Source organism: Vairimorpha necatrix, chromosome 1, assembly GCF_036630325.1.
Source record: "Vairimorpha necatrix chromosome 1, complete sequence".
NCBI lineage: Eukaryota > Fungi > Microsporidia > Nosematidae > Vairimorpha > Vairimorpha necatrix.
The window spans coordinates 1,565,693-1,581,797 of NC_088816.1; the positions used below are offsets into that span (position 1 = coordinate 1,565,693).

The 16,105-nt window shown below is 26.2% G+C and overlaps 1 protein-coding gene across 1 annotated transcript; it reads left to right on the top strand.

Moving 5' to 3' along the window:
• Positions 1-13,298: 13,298 nt before the first annotated feature.
• On the top strand, positions 13,299-15,596 carry VNE69_01409 (uncharacterized protein; the record flags this gene model as incomplete). Its single annotated transcript, XM_065472546.1, has 1 exon — positions 13,299-15,596. One exon carries the CDS (start codon positions 13,299-13,301, stop codon positions 15,594-15,596), a length of 2,298 nt encoding a protein of 765 aa, XP_065328618.1.
• Positions 15,597-16,105: the final 509 nt, after the last annotated feature.

Genomic DNA, 16,105 nt, shown 5'->3' on the forward strand with positions numbered 1-16,105 from the left:
TTTCATGAAATCCGATTTTTTTTTCATTTCTAAACGTACTACAATCATCTATCAGTATTAGTTCCCTTTAAAAATTCTTGTTAGGTCTTTACAAAATATTTCCGATCAAATTATCATGTTCTTTAACAATTTGGTCAATTTTTATAATTGACAAGTTATAAATAATTTTACACTTTGATATTTAAGCATCAAAGATATTTTTTATTAGTCAAAGCTTACATAAGATTTTTAACGAAACGTCAAATATGACAATATAGTACATAATTTTCTTTAAAGTAAATGTAAATAAATTTTCATAATTTTTATTAATTCTACGATAATATATTTGTAATATATATTATTATTTGAAATTATTCAGTCATTTGAATTTTTTTCATATAAATAAAAGACTTTGTGTCTTATTTTGTACCTAGCTTAAAACGTGCAAAATTTATTTCAATGGGTTTTTATAAAATATTAATAGAGATAGATTACTTATTTTTCCTCAAATAGTGTCAACAGAAATTTATTAAAGACGGGGACTCGTTTTAACAAAACGTAAAAAAATAATGTGTACCTTTTAAATATTTAGTTTGCAGACGTTGTATATTTTCTAAATATATATAAGTTTTTTTCATAAGATTTTAAAATTTTACTCTAAAATTTATAGTTTTATCGTATTTTTTTTTAATTTTTTACAAACCCACTGAGTAATTTTATTCTAACCACGAAAATCAGCATAATAAAAATATAACAGATAAAGTTTTATAAACATAAAAACATATTTGTATTTAAATATCATTACCCCCTTGCGCCTTAGTACGCCATCCCTTTGAACACGTACCATTTTCCTGTTAGATGGGCATTGTTTTCTGTAATCGACAGATTTACTTATAAATGTTCAATCTTGGCTCAGAAAAATGTTTTATATATAACATATGATAAATTTAGATAAGGTATAACTTTTTTAAGAAATTCCAAGTTTGTGGACTTTTTTTTCCTCGCAAGAAAGTATGAAAAATTTACGAGCATTAGATTATAAATATAATTTTAGATATACTATATTGCTAATCAATCAAATATTTTTGATAAGTAAAAAATTTGATCAAGCATTTAAGAATTTTTTAAGGGAAAATATTAAGACTGAAACATTAAGTAATAAAATCTTTTGATATATTGTATTTGCTAATGGTTATGCTTCCACGGCTTGACACATTGCATATCCCTATGTCATCTGGTGAATTGCATAATTTTTTTTTAATTAATACTCTCTCGCTTATTATTCAATAAGTAATGATACATTAAAATAACATCTTGCACTTGGGGATATTTTATCATAACAGATTCTATTTTTGTATTGTGAATTTGCCTAGAATATTTAAGTACCAAAAATAGTAGTTCTCTAAGCAATCTAATACATAATGTAGCAAAACATAAAAGTAATTGTCTTTTTAGTATAATTTATATTGATTTCATCAAATGATACGATTATTTTATAATTTGTTGTATAACCATCATTTCGTGTAAGTTTAACTTAAACTGCTAAAATTATATTATCTGAATCATAAAAAAAATGAGTTTAAGCTATCATATGTTTTTTACTTATTAATTCACTGGAAAAAACTTCATTCGCGTTTTGTTAGTTATCACATTGTATTTTTATTTTTCTTAGTAATTTATACTATATATTCATTAATATATAAATTTAGAATCGATTCGACTAAAAATTTGGCCCGTTTTCAGGACCCGACTTCTTCTAATTCAATTGTAAGTTTTAGTTCCTAAAGTTTTTCAGTGTGTGCTTTTGAGATAAAAAAATTTTGTAGATCGGCAGGTCTACCTTTGCATTTTAGAGGTTCCGATTAGCATTTTTAGTGTATTCCATCATAGAATACAATGAAAGAAAATTTACATTCCCTTTGTTCACTAGTATTATTTTTAGTATTCTATAAAAAAATCCTTAATACTTTGTTTTTCAACATTCGTCGCATGCGCACTTTGTATCAATACTATGATATCTTTATCTGGTGAAAAAAACACGTCTTCTGAAAATGTTCTAGATTATTTTATATTAATCGATACTCCGATAAGTGCACCTTGATCAAAACCTTCTTCATTTTTAAAACTACTTAAATTATTTTTGTTTGGCATTGAACCTAAACTTCGCAGTTTCATAATTTGATCTTAAGATGATTTTAAAATCTTTTTTGATTTTGTCACAAAACTTTTATTTTTATTTTCTTAATAAAATCGCTTAGTCTCAATTAGCGTTCGACAATCAGTCTCCGAGGTGTGGAACTGTCAAATATAAATTATTAATAATTTATAAGAGAAAATAACAGTGTCGTTATTACAAAAGCTAATGTAAAAATGCCAATTTTTATTGCGCTAATAAGAGAATTTTATGAAAAAAGAAAGAATTTATGTTCAAAAATAAAAATAAAATTTAGAAAAAATTCTTAAGTTTAAATTAGTTTATATATCATGATTATTTACAAAATACTATATCCGTCGAAAGTATTGTAAAATTTTTAAAACAAATTTTTCAAATGAAACTTGTTAAATAAAGTTTATACTTCCTTTTCACAATATTTTTAGATATGTAAAATTTTTATTTAATATTTATAATAAATATTTTACAGTAGATACTTTAAATAAGTATCCTAATATAGTAATGACAAGATGATCTCAGTAACTAGATCTTTATCCTGTAACAAAACTAAAAACAAACATGTGTAATTAGGCTTGAAATTTACTTGAATTATAAATAAAAATTTTGAAAAAATCTATAGGATGGGTTAATTTTGATGATTTCCAATTAATGTTTGACAGTTACAGTATGAAATTTAAATATTGTTACTATCTTGATCATAACTACAATATAAAGAATCAAACACTTAAATTATCGTATGTATTAAATCATGATCTAAATTTATTAGTATAGTTTTTATATGTTTTTACAAATTTTAAAATTATCTAATTTATATGTAAATTTATAATTATTAAAATTGCACTATATAATAATCTGATAAATGTTTTAATATTTTGTTTCAGCTAATATTTATTTAAGCAGATCTAATTTATTATCTTTTAACAATTATCCCAACATATATTCTCTAAATTATTTTATGGCTATAATATCAAATGTAGTTTTCAGTTAAATTGATTTTTTTGTATTAATTTCTGAAATGTTAAATAAATAAAATTAAATCTCTACAGACTAAACACTATAGCTGTTGACTTATGTTATTACGTTGTATTAGATATTTAAAATGATATATTAAGATATGTTAAATCAAAAATCACTTTTATTTAACTTTAAAAACTCTGTAACAATGTTTTTAACTTGTAATATACGAAAACAAAGACAACTAAGTATTAATTTTTATTTATTTTTCTTAACAAAAATACCGAAAAAGCAAATATTAATATGAAAATGGCATATAACAACAAATAAAGATATGGTTTGTTATTTCTGTCATTGGGATTGTCTTTTGAATCATTGTTATTATTGTCGTGTTTACTATCGGGTATCGAGGTTTTTAGAATCTTATCCGCCTTTTCATTCTCAAGATTATTATCAAATTCTGAGTTATCAAGCTTCTTTTCAAACTTTTCATTCTCGAGGCCTAAATTGCCTGGATTCTGATCAAGCGTTTCGTCATCAAGATTTTTATCAGGTTCTGATTGCAAATAATTTAGGTTCTTATCAGGTGTTTCGTCCTCAAGGCTCATATCAGGAGTTTTGTTCGCAAGATTATCAAAAGTTTCTGAATTTTTTGAATTTACACTATATTCTTCCTTCTCTTGATTATTATCCAGTTCTACGTTGCCATTCTTATCTGAGATTTTGTTTATAAGATTATTATTAGATTCCGAATTGCCTAGAATCTTATCGGGCGTTTCGTCCAATAAAGTTTTGTCGGTTTCCGAGTTATTTAAATTCTTATCAGAAGTTTCGTTATCAAGATTATCATCAGGTCTTATGTTACTTAGATCAGCATCGAGTTTTTCGTTCTTAAGATTATCATTCGGTTCTATATTCAGATGTTTTTTATTTTCTTTAGTATTTTCAAAAGTATCATTTTGCTCAATATTCTTATTACTATTATCCAAACTATTAGTACTCTCCGAATCAGAATTATTAATTATATTTGTACTATTCTGGCTCAAATTATTTTGTTTTTTTGCTGACTTTAGTAGGAATGGCACCCCAAAATGTAATTTACCATCGAAATTAAATAATTGTGTGTAAGAAAGATCTTTGGGTCCATTATTCGCTCTTTCTAAAAGAAGTCCAAAAAAATATTTTCTTCCATCCACTAAGTTAATTGTACATTTATAATATTTTACACTAAGAATAAATTTCCTAATGCATGCGTAGGAATTGAATTTTGATGATGCTGCTTTGATTTTTTCATATTCTTCTCTATTTACTAGATGTAAGTCGCTTTCATTACTTGCCATCGATAGTTTTACTTTATCATGTAAATCGTCTCGATTTGGACGCTCAGAAATAAAATCTTCGTCTTTAAGAAGCGTAATTCGCAGGTTTTCTAGACCGCTAGCAAAGCTTGTAATACCAACATATACATCACATGTATAATTTTCTTTATACTCAACAAATAGTGATAGCCAACAATGTCCCCAAACAATAAATATTTGAAGCTTCCAATACATTTGGGTTTTTTTAAATTGAATATTTATCTCATAAAATTAATATAAATTTTATTATGATATTTATGATAAAACAAAAAAAAAGAAAACTATACATTTTTTAATATCTTAAACTTTTTTCTTGCTTTTTAATTAAAACTCAAAAATTAATTTAGTGATTAATCATAACGAATTTGTGAAAAAAGTTTAGCTTAACAAATTAAAAATTGACTCTTTTCTAAATAGTTAACCATTAAAGATATTAGCTAAATATATACAATTAACGAAACACTTTAAAGTTTATGATAACTTGTGTTCTTATACAAATAAAAGTATATGAACTATATCTATAAAGCTATTTAAAATGATGTACAAATAGCCTCAGAACTAATTGTCTGTATATATTCTTGGAATATACTTTACAAATAAAACATTTTAAAAATCATAAATGATGTAATGTATTTAATTCTATTATTATGATCAATCAAAATCAATCCCATGGATGATGTTTCAAAAATGTTTATTATTATTGTATTAGTTAATTTGCAATATAAAAACCTCATTCTAAATAAGTAGCAAAAATATAATCAATGAAATTCTTCTGTGTTTTACAATAGTTACTTTGATTTTGGCTTATGTAATTTTGATTTTAATTAAAAATGCGTCATTATAAAAAACATTTCTCTCACATGCTATTTTGCGTGAAGAGAAAACGAAGTGATATTATTTTTTATTCTAGTTTCCGTTTATTCAAGATCTTATCATAGCATACAAAAAAAATAAAAAAACAACGGACAAAATCAGCACCTGTAAGAAAAAATAACAGGGGTAAAATTTTTAAAAAATTGCCCCTTTTTTCAAAAAAAGAGATGGATAAGTAATGAAGAGGCTGAAGATTTAAAAAGCTATTTTTAAAAAAAAAACCTAAATGTACAAAGTTGAGACACCTAATAAGAATAACTGAAATTTTTTTATTAAAAAAGCAAGCAGAGATTTTCAATTAGAAATAATTTTTTATTTTTTAATAGTAAGATGGAATATATATATCTATAAATGTTATTTTGTATATCTTTTAGGTTAACGTAACTCAAATTTCAAAAGTGTTGGATTGTAACGAACAAATTGTAGGTTACATGTTTGAAATGTTTTTTAAAAAAATATATGATAGGCATTTGAATACCCCAGGACAGATTTAGGCCATTAATTTGTTGTAGATATAGACTAAATTTCAACTGGTTAAAATAAATTTTATACGAGCAGATTTGTATTTGGTTTTTGTTTCGAGATTTTAAAAGAACTAAAGCAAAAAAAATGATGTTCCGCGATTTTAAATATGAAGAAACAAGGATAATTGCTTTCGATCCTATTTAAACATGTAAGTATTATATCCGTCAACTATTCAGATATATGGAAGGCCTTTATAGCTATTTAATATTATTATAGGTATTATAAAGATGTGATTCGCCGTCAAACATTTCGAAATAAGTGTCCATTCAAACATTGTAGAAGCGAATTAAAGATCTTGCAAGTCTTTGTACCTCTGGGCGTAAGATATATTTTCTTGTAGATATATATTTGAATCTTTATATGATTAGAAAAAATTGAAGCCGAGATACAAAAAACTATTATAGTAATTATGTTGTCAATATTTTTTTTACTTATTATATCTTAATTTTATAACATTTCTATATACAAGTTAAGTTTTGAAGTTTTCCTTTTCTTTTCTTTTTTAAAAAAGGACAGTTTTTTAAAAATTTTGATTCCTTAAATTTTTTTTACACTAATGCTATTTTAGCCAAAATGTCTTATTTAAGCCAAAAAATTAAAAAAGAAACAAATAGAAATAAGACTACCAAAGAACTACATTGTCATGAAAAATATAGAAAAATTTAAATTATTAAAAGATTACATTTTACACATAAATAAAAAGGCCACTGGAGTTAAATCTACTTTATTATTCATTTTACTAGAAAGCACATTTTTTGTATTCCAAAAAAAGTTTTAATTTTTACTTACTCATTTAAGTATGAAGGCAAGTAACAAGATCTAAACTATGTTTTTAAATTCTTTCATGTACTAATGACATATGTTTTTATAACAGAAACCGTCGCTCATTATTTTACAATCTTACTTGAAAAACTTGATAAGTCGTTAAAAGTATTTGTCAAAATGTACAGTTTATACTAATATGTGAATTAAACTGAATGTATAAATATAATTAAAGTTACGATGCTATGTTACGTAATAATGATTTAATATTTATTAATGTTTTTACAAGCAAGCTATATTCTTTTCATCAAACCATTTTTATAATTCATTTATAGCATTTTTAGTATGTTTAATCTTAAATAATTTGTAAGAATAATACATAACTAGAATTATAAATGGAATAATGATGAATAATACAACAGTTATTAACATAGAAGGAGACATTACAGGGTTACGCTTAGTATCGCCATCATCAGAAGATGCATCTTCTTCATTAACATGATTTGATTGCGAAATCTCCTGTTTGATATCAAGCTTGCTAGGATTGCAATCCTCTTTAGTACGGAAAACTGGTTTTTTGTTGTCATATAATTCTGTCTTGGTATTGTTTTCTCGAAATTCAATTGTACTAGTATCAAAATTCTTATCAAATTCTAATTCTTTATTGGTATTATTTTCTCGAAATTCAATTGTACTAGTATCAAAATTCTTTTCAAATTCTAGTTCTTTATTGGTATTATTTTCGCTAAATTCAATTGCATCAGTTCCAGAATTCTTTTTAAATTCTACTTCTTTATTATTATTATTTTCTCTAAATTCAATTGCATCAGTTCCAGAATTCTTTTTAAATTCTACTTCTTTATTATTATTATTTTCTCTGAATTTAATTGCATCAGTATCAGAACGATTAATAAAACCCAATACTTTAATGGTATTGTTTTCTCTAAATTCAATTGCGTCAGTATCAGAATTTTTTTTAAATTCTTTTTCGTGTTGAAAAACCTCTATAAAATTAATATTTACATAATATTTATACTATATCTTTGGTTCACTTAAATCATCAATGATTACACTTGCAACTTCGCTTTTGAAAGATTCTATATTTAACGCATTCACATTTTGCTCTTTAATTTCTATTCTCGATTCATTTTCAATACGTAAATGCCTTCTTAATGCTGCATATTTTAAATAAATGGATACAATACCAGACAAATATTCAATAATATGATTTCCATGATCAATGAAAGTTAAATATAAGCAAACAAACATGATAAAAAACATAATAGGGCTTTAAAAATAGCAATATATAACAACAAGATCACACTTGAATTTATTAAAGATTAAATTTATAGATAACAACGAGAAATACTTTTAAAATAATTTTCTTAGATTTTTACAGTTCATAACAAGATGTAAAAATCTTTTTTTAAAATATTTGACAGGAAAAAAATTTTGAAAATCATTTGTAAAGCATTAATATGCATAAAATAATTCGAGACTAAGATCATATTGTCTTTTCATTGCCACATTCTTGAATAATAAATATTAAATAGTGAGATTTAGATCGAGGCACTCAGAAGTACATTAAAATGTCATATTTTTGAATAAAGATATAATAGTAATCATTAAATTTATGATGGCTGTCAATTTTTCATTTTTTTTATTTTTGATAATTTTCCCTTAAAATTTGTTTACGTTTAAAAATACATACGGTTATATATTGCTAATAAATTTACAAGAAAACTTCTTTTAAGCTGAATTACTATATCCTTAAATTTTACCCTCTAAATATATAGCCACTTATGGCTAAAGATGCTAATACAATCCCCTCTCTGAATATGTTCACTTTATTTTTTCGAACCCCTAAAACAAAGTGCAAAAAAGCAGGAGCATGAAGGAGACAAAAATTACTAAGCACTTATGACATTAAAATAAAAAAATAAATATATTATAAATTTAGTTATAAAAATTATTTAAGGTATTGTACCTTATTTACCCTTTTTAGGGTGGAGGATACATTAGACCCCCTTTTTAAAGCGCTTCAATTTTTTTTCGAACCCCAAAATTGAAGTGCAAAAAAAAAGAGGAGCAAGAAAGGAATAAAAATTTCTTGCCACTTTAAACATATAAAATACAAAATAATAATATAAAACGTCTTTAAATAAAGTTTTAAACCAAGATATATTATACAAAACCACTTTTTATCATATTTTTGAGGGGATTGTAAGGATTATTTATTTTAAAAGTAAACAGATAAAGAAATAGATTTACATCTTTTTCAGTCCATATCTTGCAGGAATTACTCTTTTTACACCAGCCCATGTTCCTTTAATTGTGTTAGTATGAATACCATTCTCTAAATTTATAAAAACAAGGGAACGGTTAACGGTATGGTGTTCGTATAAGCGTAATTGATTTAAATTTATATACCCGCTAAAAAAATCAGTATAATTAATACTTCCGGGAGTACATATTCTTTTATTAATCTTTCATGAGTCATGGCTTTTCTATTTTAAACTTTAAGTAAGACTAAGCCTCGTTCCGTCGTCCTTTCCCATCCCAAGTACCCATACGCCGTATCTTTGTGGCCATTGTTGTATTTTCTCTTTCCGAATTTAGATTCGTCAATCTCTACAATTATACCTGGACCTCCTATTTTTTTTTATTACCAGTTATATGCTTACTAAAGTTTTTGATAATTCTATAAATTGGTTTTCGACTAAAACTATATATTTTTTAATTGTTTTTATGGCCGTATTTCAACAAAAAGAAATATGACTTGGCATATTATCAGCCATGGCAATTTAGATCTATTAAAACCTTTCTTTTTTGATATCGTTATTTTTTCTGCAACTTTTTGTTGTACATCTCATTTGATTTGTATTTCTATACGTCTGTCTACGTTCCCACTACAAAGTAGACAAAACCTTGAATTTAAAGTAGATATAAATATTTTCTCAACGTCCTTGTAGAATTCTGTCATTTTTAAAGGGAAAAAAATGAAAATTATCATAAAATAAATGAATATGAATTTATTTTAAAATTTTAAGTAGACACTTTTTATTTTTAGATCTTGGTTTAAAATTTAATTTTAAGCCGTTTTATATTAATTTTTGTATTTTTAATGTTTAAAGTGGCAAGAAATTTTTGTCCCTTTCTTGCTCCTCTTTTTTTTTGCACTTCAATTTTGGGGGTTGAAAAAAAATTGAAGCGCTTTAAAAAGGGGGGGGTCTAATGTACCCCACCTCACCCTTTATATTTTTTTTCAATTTTTGGTTTATTAATAAAGAAGATTTTCTTCTTAAATCTCATTTTAAAATCCGATGTGGTATCCACCACAATTAATTCTTAAATATGTCTTCCCTTTCAATTTTAGAAAATATTTTTTATAAATAAAAAATAATTAAAGAAGGTCATGCAAAAACGAGAAGAAACTATCAGACAGACAATCAGCAAACATGACTCCACAGCGAGATCATGAACTTATCCCTTTAAATAAATATATATTTATTTTTTCAATCATAGAACAACAACTTCGTTTCGGACTTCTCACCCGAGGTTATGACAACCAAAAAATATAAATAACATTTATGTAAGGAAAATTAAATAATTGTTCTACAATCTAGACAGATTGTTTAATGAAAAAATTAAATGCAAAATATGTTGAATTCTTAAGAATTATATAGTTTCAAAAATATTCTTTTTTAAAATTAAATTTTTTATACAAATATATATTTATTTGGTATTTATGTTTAAAGTTGCAAGTAGTTTGAGTGGTAATGATTGCTTCTCTTTTTTGCGTCACTTCGTTTTTTAATTACAAAAAAAAGAGAAACCCCTCAGAGTGGAGCGTTTCGGTCCCCAATTCTAAAAAATCAGAATAGTAAAAATGCTTATTAATTTATATAATTGTAAGAACTCAAATTAAGACATAATCTTGTACATAAATAAATATATATATAAAAATAAAAGATTTATTGAGTTAATTTTCAATTATGTTTAGATATTCATAGCACAGCTTTCCCCGGTATCGCTCATGGGATTCAGCTCTTCACAGACTTTGGTTTCTGTGGAATTATTAATGTTTTCCAACTTCACTTTAGCAGCTTCATTCCCCTTTGCCGACACCACTTCTTTAACAGTCGCCATATTCGCTAGTGCGCTTACAGCTCTAGCCACTTCTTCTTCTCCTGCATCCTCCTGATCGTATCCTCGTCGTCGTTCCAAAGAGATGGACTCTAGAGTCTTCTTCATCACAATAGACTGGATATATGCTTCCAGGTAGGGTTGGATTTCTAGCTCCTTGATGTACTTTCTGTGATATTTGGTCACCACTCCATCCCATGTCATTACATAAGGAACTATTCTTGTCCGGGATTTATGTATTAGTCCCTATATATATATATATATATATTTATTTATATTTATTGGGTTAAGTTCTCGACTTACCCCCCCACCCCTAAAAAAAATAAAAAAAAATAAAAAAAGGGGATAAAATAAAAAAAAGGGGAAAAAATAAAAAAAGGGGAAAAAATAAAAAAAGGGGAAAAAATAAAAAAAATAAAAAATTTGACCCATAATGAGAATTAAAGAATTTAGAAAACTCATCTATAAAAAAAATGAGTTAATGCAATTTTTAATTGCAAAAAAACATTTTGAGGGTCCCTATGTGCAATAAATGCAATATACCAATGACTCAAAATCGAACCAACACTGAAAACTATCGTTGTTATTCAAGACGTGATGGTAAAAAATGTTCTAACAAAGGAACCATAATGAAACAAAGCGTTTTTAAGAACTCAAAATTGCCTATTGAGGATCTTTTAATATTGCTTTGCGAATGGGTAAAGGGTTCAAGTAATTTGGCCGCCACGTTAGAACTTGATATAGGTAAATGTACGGTATCAAGATGGTTTACGCGTTTTAATAACGCCGTGTACGTCTCTTATTCAACATATATAAACAATCAAACGATTGGCGGCGTCGGTTGTATTGTTGAAATTGATGAAACTTTACTTGTAAAAAGTAAAAACCATGCGGGAAGGGTTCTTCAATATCAAGTATGGGCAGTTGGAGGCGTTGTGAGAGGGGATGCAAATTCTTTTTTCTTTGAGATCGTAGAAAATAGAACAAGAGCTACTCTTGTTGAATTAATTACAAGAAAAATTGCTCCGGGGACCACAATTGTGACAGATTGTTGGCGTGGATATAGTGATATTCAAACAATCTGTGTAGAATATGAGTATCTACATTTGACTGTGAATCACAGCCAAAATTTTGTTGATAATATAACTGGTGCGCATACTCAGACTATAGAGGGAATGTGGTCGGTTATTAAAAGAGAACTAAGAAAAGGCGGAACTAGTCATGGTACTATTATGAATCTTGTAAGAAAGATTTACATTAACAGATTCAAATTAATATATCGTGAAAATCTATTAGATAAAATGTTAGAATTTTTTCAAATAGGTAATTTTAGTATTGTAGCTTATGATATTATTCCTGAAATAGACTTTACAATTGTGGAATAGTTTTTTTTTTTTTTTTTTTTTTTTGGGGGGGGGGGTAAGGGGGGTTAAGTCGAGAATTAAACGTTTTTTTATTTTTTTTTATTTTTCCCCCTTTTTTTTATTTTATCCCCTTTTTTTATTTTTTTTTATTTTTTTTAGGGGTGGGGGGGTAAGTCGAGAACTTAACCATTTATTGTTTTTAATCCAGTACAAGAGATCATGGAAAATGATCGTGCAGAAATAAGAGTAGATACGAGAATATCCACTAATATAAAGGTGACCCATAATAAGCCTGATATTCTTGTGTTTGACAAGAAGAAGAAAGAAATTTTAATAGTTGAAGTTGGTATAACCAACCAGGATCGACTTACTATAGTTGAGAATGAAAAACTCAAAAAATATGACCTTCTTGCAAATGAACTGGGACTAATACATAAATTTCGGACAAGAATAGTTCCTTATGTGATGACATGGGATGGAGTGATAACCAAATATCACAGAAAGTATATCAGGAAGCTGAAAATCCAACTCTACCTGGAAGCATATATCCAGTCTATTGTCGATCAAGCTCTAGAGTCCATTTTTTTGGAACGACGACGAGTATACGATCAGATGCAGTGGAAGAAGAAGTGGATAGAGCTGTAAGCGCAATAGCGAATATGGCAACTGTTAAAGGAGTGATGTCGGCAAATGGGAATGAAGCTGAAAAAGTGAAGTTGGAAAACATTAATAATTCCACAGAAACAAAATTCTGTGAAGAGCTGAATCCCATGAGCGATACCGGGGACAGCTATGCTAACACTATTTAAAATTAATTATAAAATAGCCCAATAAATTATTTATTTATTGTTTTTTAATATCATAAGTGCTTTGAGATTTTAGCTCTTCTTTGCTCCTCCTTTTTTTTGCAGTTCGTTTTTGAGATTCGATAAAATGAACACCCTTAAAAAGGGGCTGTAGTTTGCTTAAGCCCATGGATTTGTTTTGACATTTAAACTGATGGGTTTTAAATAAAAAACATTTTTTTGCCTGTCAAAAATTTTGCTAAAGATTGAAATATTATTCATTGAAAATTTGGATGTCTAAATATTAAATAATAAAAAAAATATTAATACTTAATTTAATTAAAAATTTTTTACTATCTAAAAAAATCGGTGTAACCCCATGGATATAATTAAATTTGTTGTAGCATTTTTAGTTGTACAATGTTCGGATATTGTGTATAATAATCTAAAAACTGCTTTTTTAAATAAAATAGCAGTAGGAGATTATTGTTTTTTGAATAATGAAAGCAGATATTTATGTGTAATGTTTAATTTTCACCTTCGCAAAAATGCAATAAAAGCAGGAATTAAGATTACAACTTTTCCTTGGCATTTTGAAGAATCAGAATATTTGATTGTGAATATGGAGAACAAATCTATTGATAATATCTTAAAGAAATTCGAAGAAAAATTATTTATTAAATACAAAAAAAAAGCAGCAGATGCTATAATATTAATATACAGACCAAACAATTGTAGAACTAATGCATTCTATAAAAGAATTATCAAACGGATAGAAAAAATAAATGACGAACGAAAAGAAATGCATATACGTCCTGATATCATTTATAAATATATAATTGGCATCGATTCTCTATGGTATAGAATGACCAAAGTATTGAGAGATGATTTGGAATTATACGGAGTTCGGATCGATTATAAAATTCCGCTATATATTGAAGAAAATACAGAAGGAATTTATTTAGTTATTAGTATTCAATTAGATAATATATATTATTGTTTTGAAATAGATGTTAAAGAACTTGATAGAAATTTGATATTATCACTGGTAGAATTTGAGCCTCCACATGAAGATGAAAGTCATGACCTGATTAGTAGGTTGTTTTGTGATTTGTATGCTTTTGTTTCTACTGATGATATCGGTTCCTTACATCCTTCACGCTTTTCAGTTTGTGAACTCAATAAAATTGAATTTTTTGAAAACAAAATACAAATGGGTTTAGAATGTGAAAAATTATGTCTTAATATTAACACTGATAATTTTAAATATATTTTAAGAAAGAAGGTAGGTAGAGGTGAAACTAAATTATTCATTTATGAAAAAACTTATTTACAATTTCAAGGATTTTTTAAAAAAATTTATGCAATAGAACAAATGAAAGAGAAAGAAAATATCATAGAATTGTTTTATAGGTTGATGAGTAATAATAATCAAGTACTTTATTTATTAAATAGAATTTTAGATAAAACAAGCACTGTTCTGAATATTATTTTTAAATATCTTATAGACTGTCAGAATATAATTAATAAAAACGAACTTGAGTTGACAATAGGAAAAAAACAGAGAAATAAAACAGAAAGGCAAATAATCTTGGAAGCACTACAGGATATATTTTCGCGCGGCTATAAGTCATCAAGTACCTATCTAATTAAAATCTGTTTATTGCTAGAAGCTGAAGAGCTTATTAATAAAAACGAGGTATTCGATGAACCAATATTTGGGACTTTGAAAAGAATTACTGAATTAGTTCCGTCGCAGGAAAATTCAATGAACATTATCTCGAGCGAAGATAATATTAATTTGTGTAAAGCATATCAATATTTAATAAAAAATTGTCTTGCGGATATAAAAATATATAAAAGAAATATTTGGAAGGTTGTATATAAATTTGCGGCATTGTTTACAGGTTTAGAAAAGACTGAATGCATTGCAGCTGATTATTATTATTATATCGTAAAAAGTAATGAGATCGCAAATTTGGGCCTCGGGGAAAATGAAGTTACTAAAAATTACGATACGGTAAGTAAAAAAATATTAGAAAAACATTTAGAAGACATTAAAAAAGAAAATTTAAAGTATTTTTATAATATTAAAAATATTATCGAAAGCATTAGCCATCTAAAAATGAGCGAAGAAGAAATAAAGATTAAAGGATCTGAAATAACGACACTCTTAAATAAAATAAATATAAAAATACATAGATTAAAGTTAATGTCTTTGAAAAATGAAGCTCTAAATGCAAATATTGAAAATTTATACGATGAAAAGACAAGAACTAAATTTGAAAATGACTTAAGAGAAAGAGGAAGAGAAGAACTAACAAATATTTATATAGGTGATATTGAAACTCACGAATTGATTAAATTTATAGATAAATATGACAAAAATATTCTACTCGAATATAATAATAACATTTTGATTACATTCTTTGCTGAATTGAGTGCTTTTATTGACAAAAATACAAAAAGAAGTTGTGAAAGAGATTTACCAAGAGTTTCTGTTTCACTTATCGAAAATAGTTTAAATAATGAAGCATTTAAACAATATGCTTGCGAAAAAATTCTTAGAAGGATGGTTAACATATTAGGTGAAATTGGCATATTAAAAAGTTTAAATAAATCAGGAATAACATTACATGATGATTTAGTAAAAACAATAAAAGATAAAGAAGAGTGAGATCTTAGAGAAAAATAAATATCTAATTTTACTAAATTGTTGTATACTTTGTTACGTTCTAATATCTTTATATTTTTCACAAAAAAATCAATGTAATCGTCGTTGTTGTAAATACGTGAATTCGAATCAACAACATATCATGTATTTATAAATTTTTACAAGTATATTATAGTATCATCTTATAAATGACAAAGTTGTAAGTATTTTAAAACATTCTCGATTGTATATTAAACCAAGATTTTTTGATCAAAGTAATATATCAGTGGATAAAATATTGTCCAAGCATTATATACGCATAATAATGGCATGTTATACCATTTCTATCTTGTGTAAAAAGTTATTAAATCCTAAAATAAGAACTTATGAAAATAATTTTCAGAGTGCTGAGAATATATATTTTTAATAAATCCAACTCTTAACTTACAATTATTTTTAACATGGTGGAGAATAAAAAATAACCGAACTTAAACATAAACAAAGGAAGAGGTTAAAAATTCCGTCAAGGCATG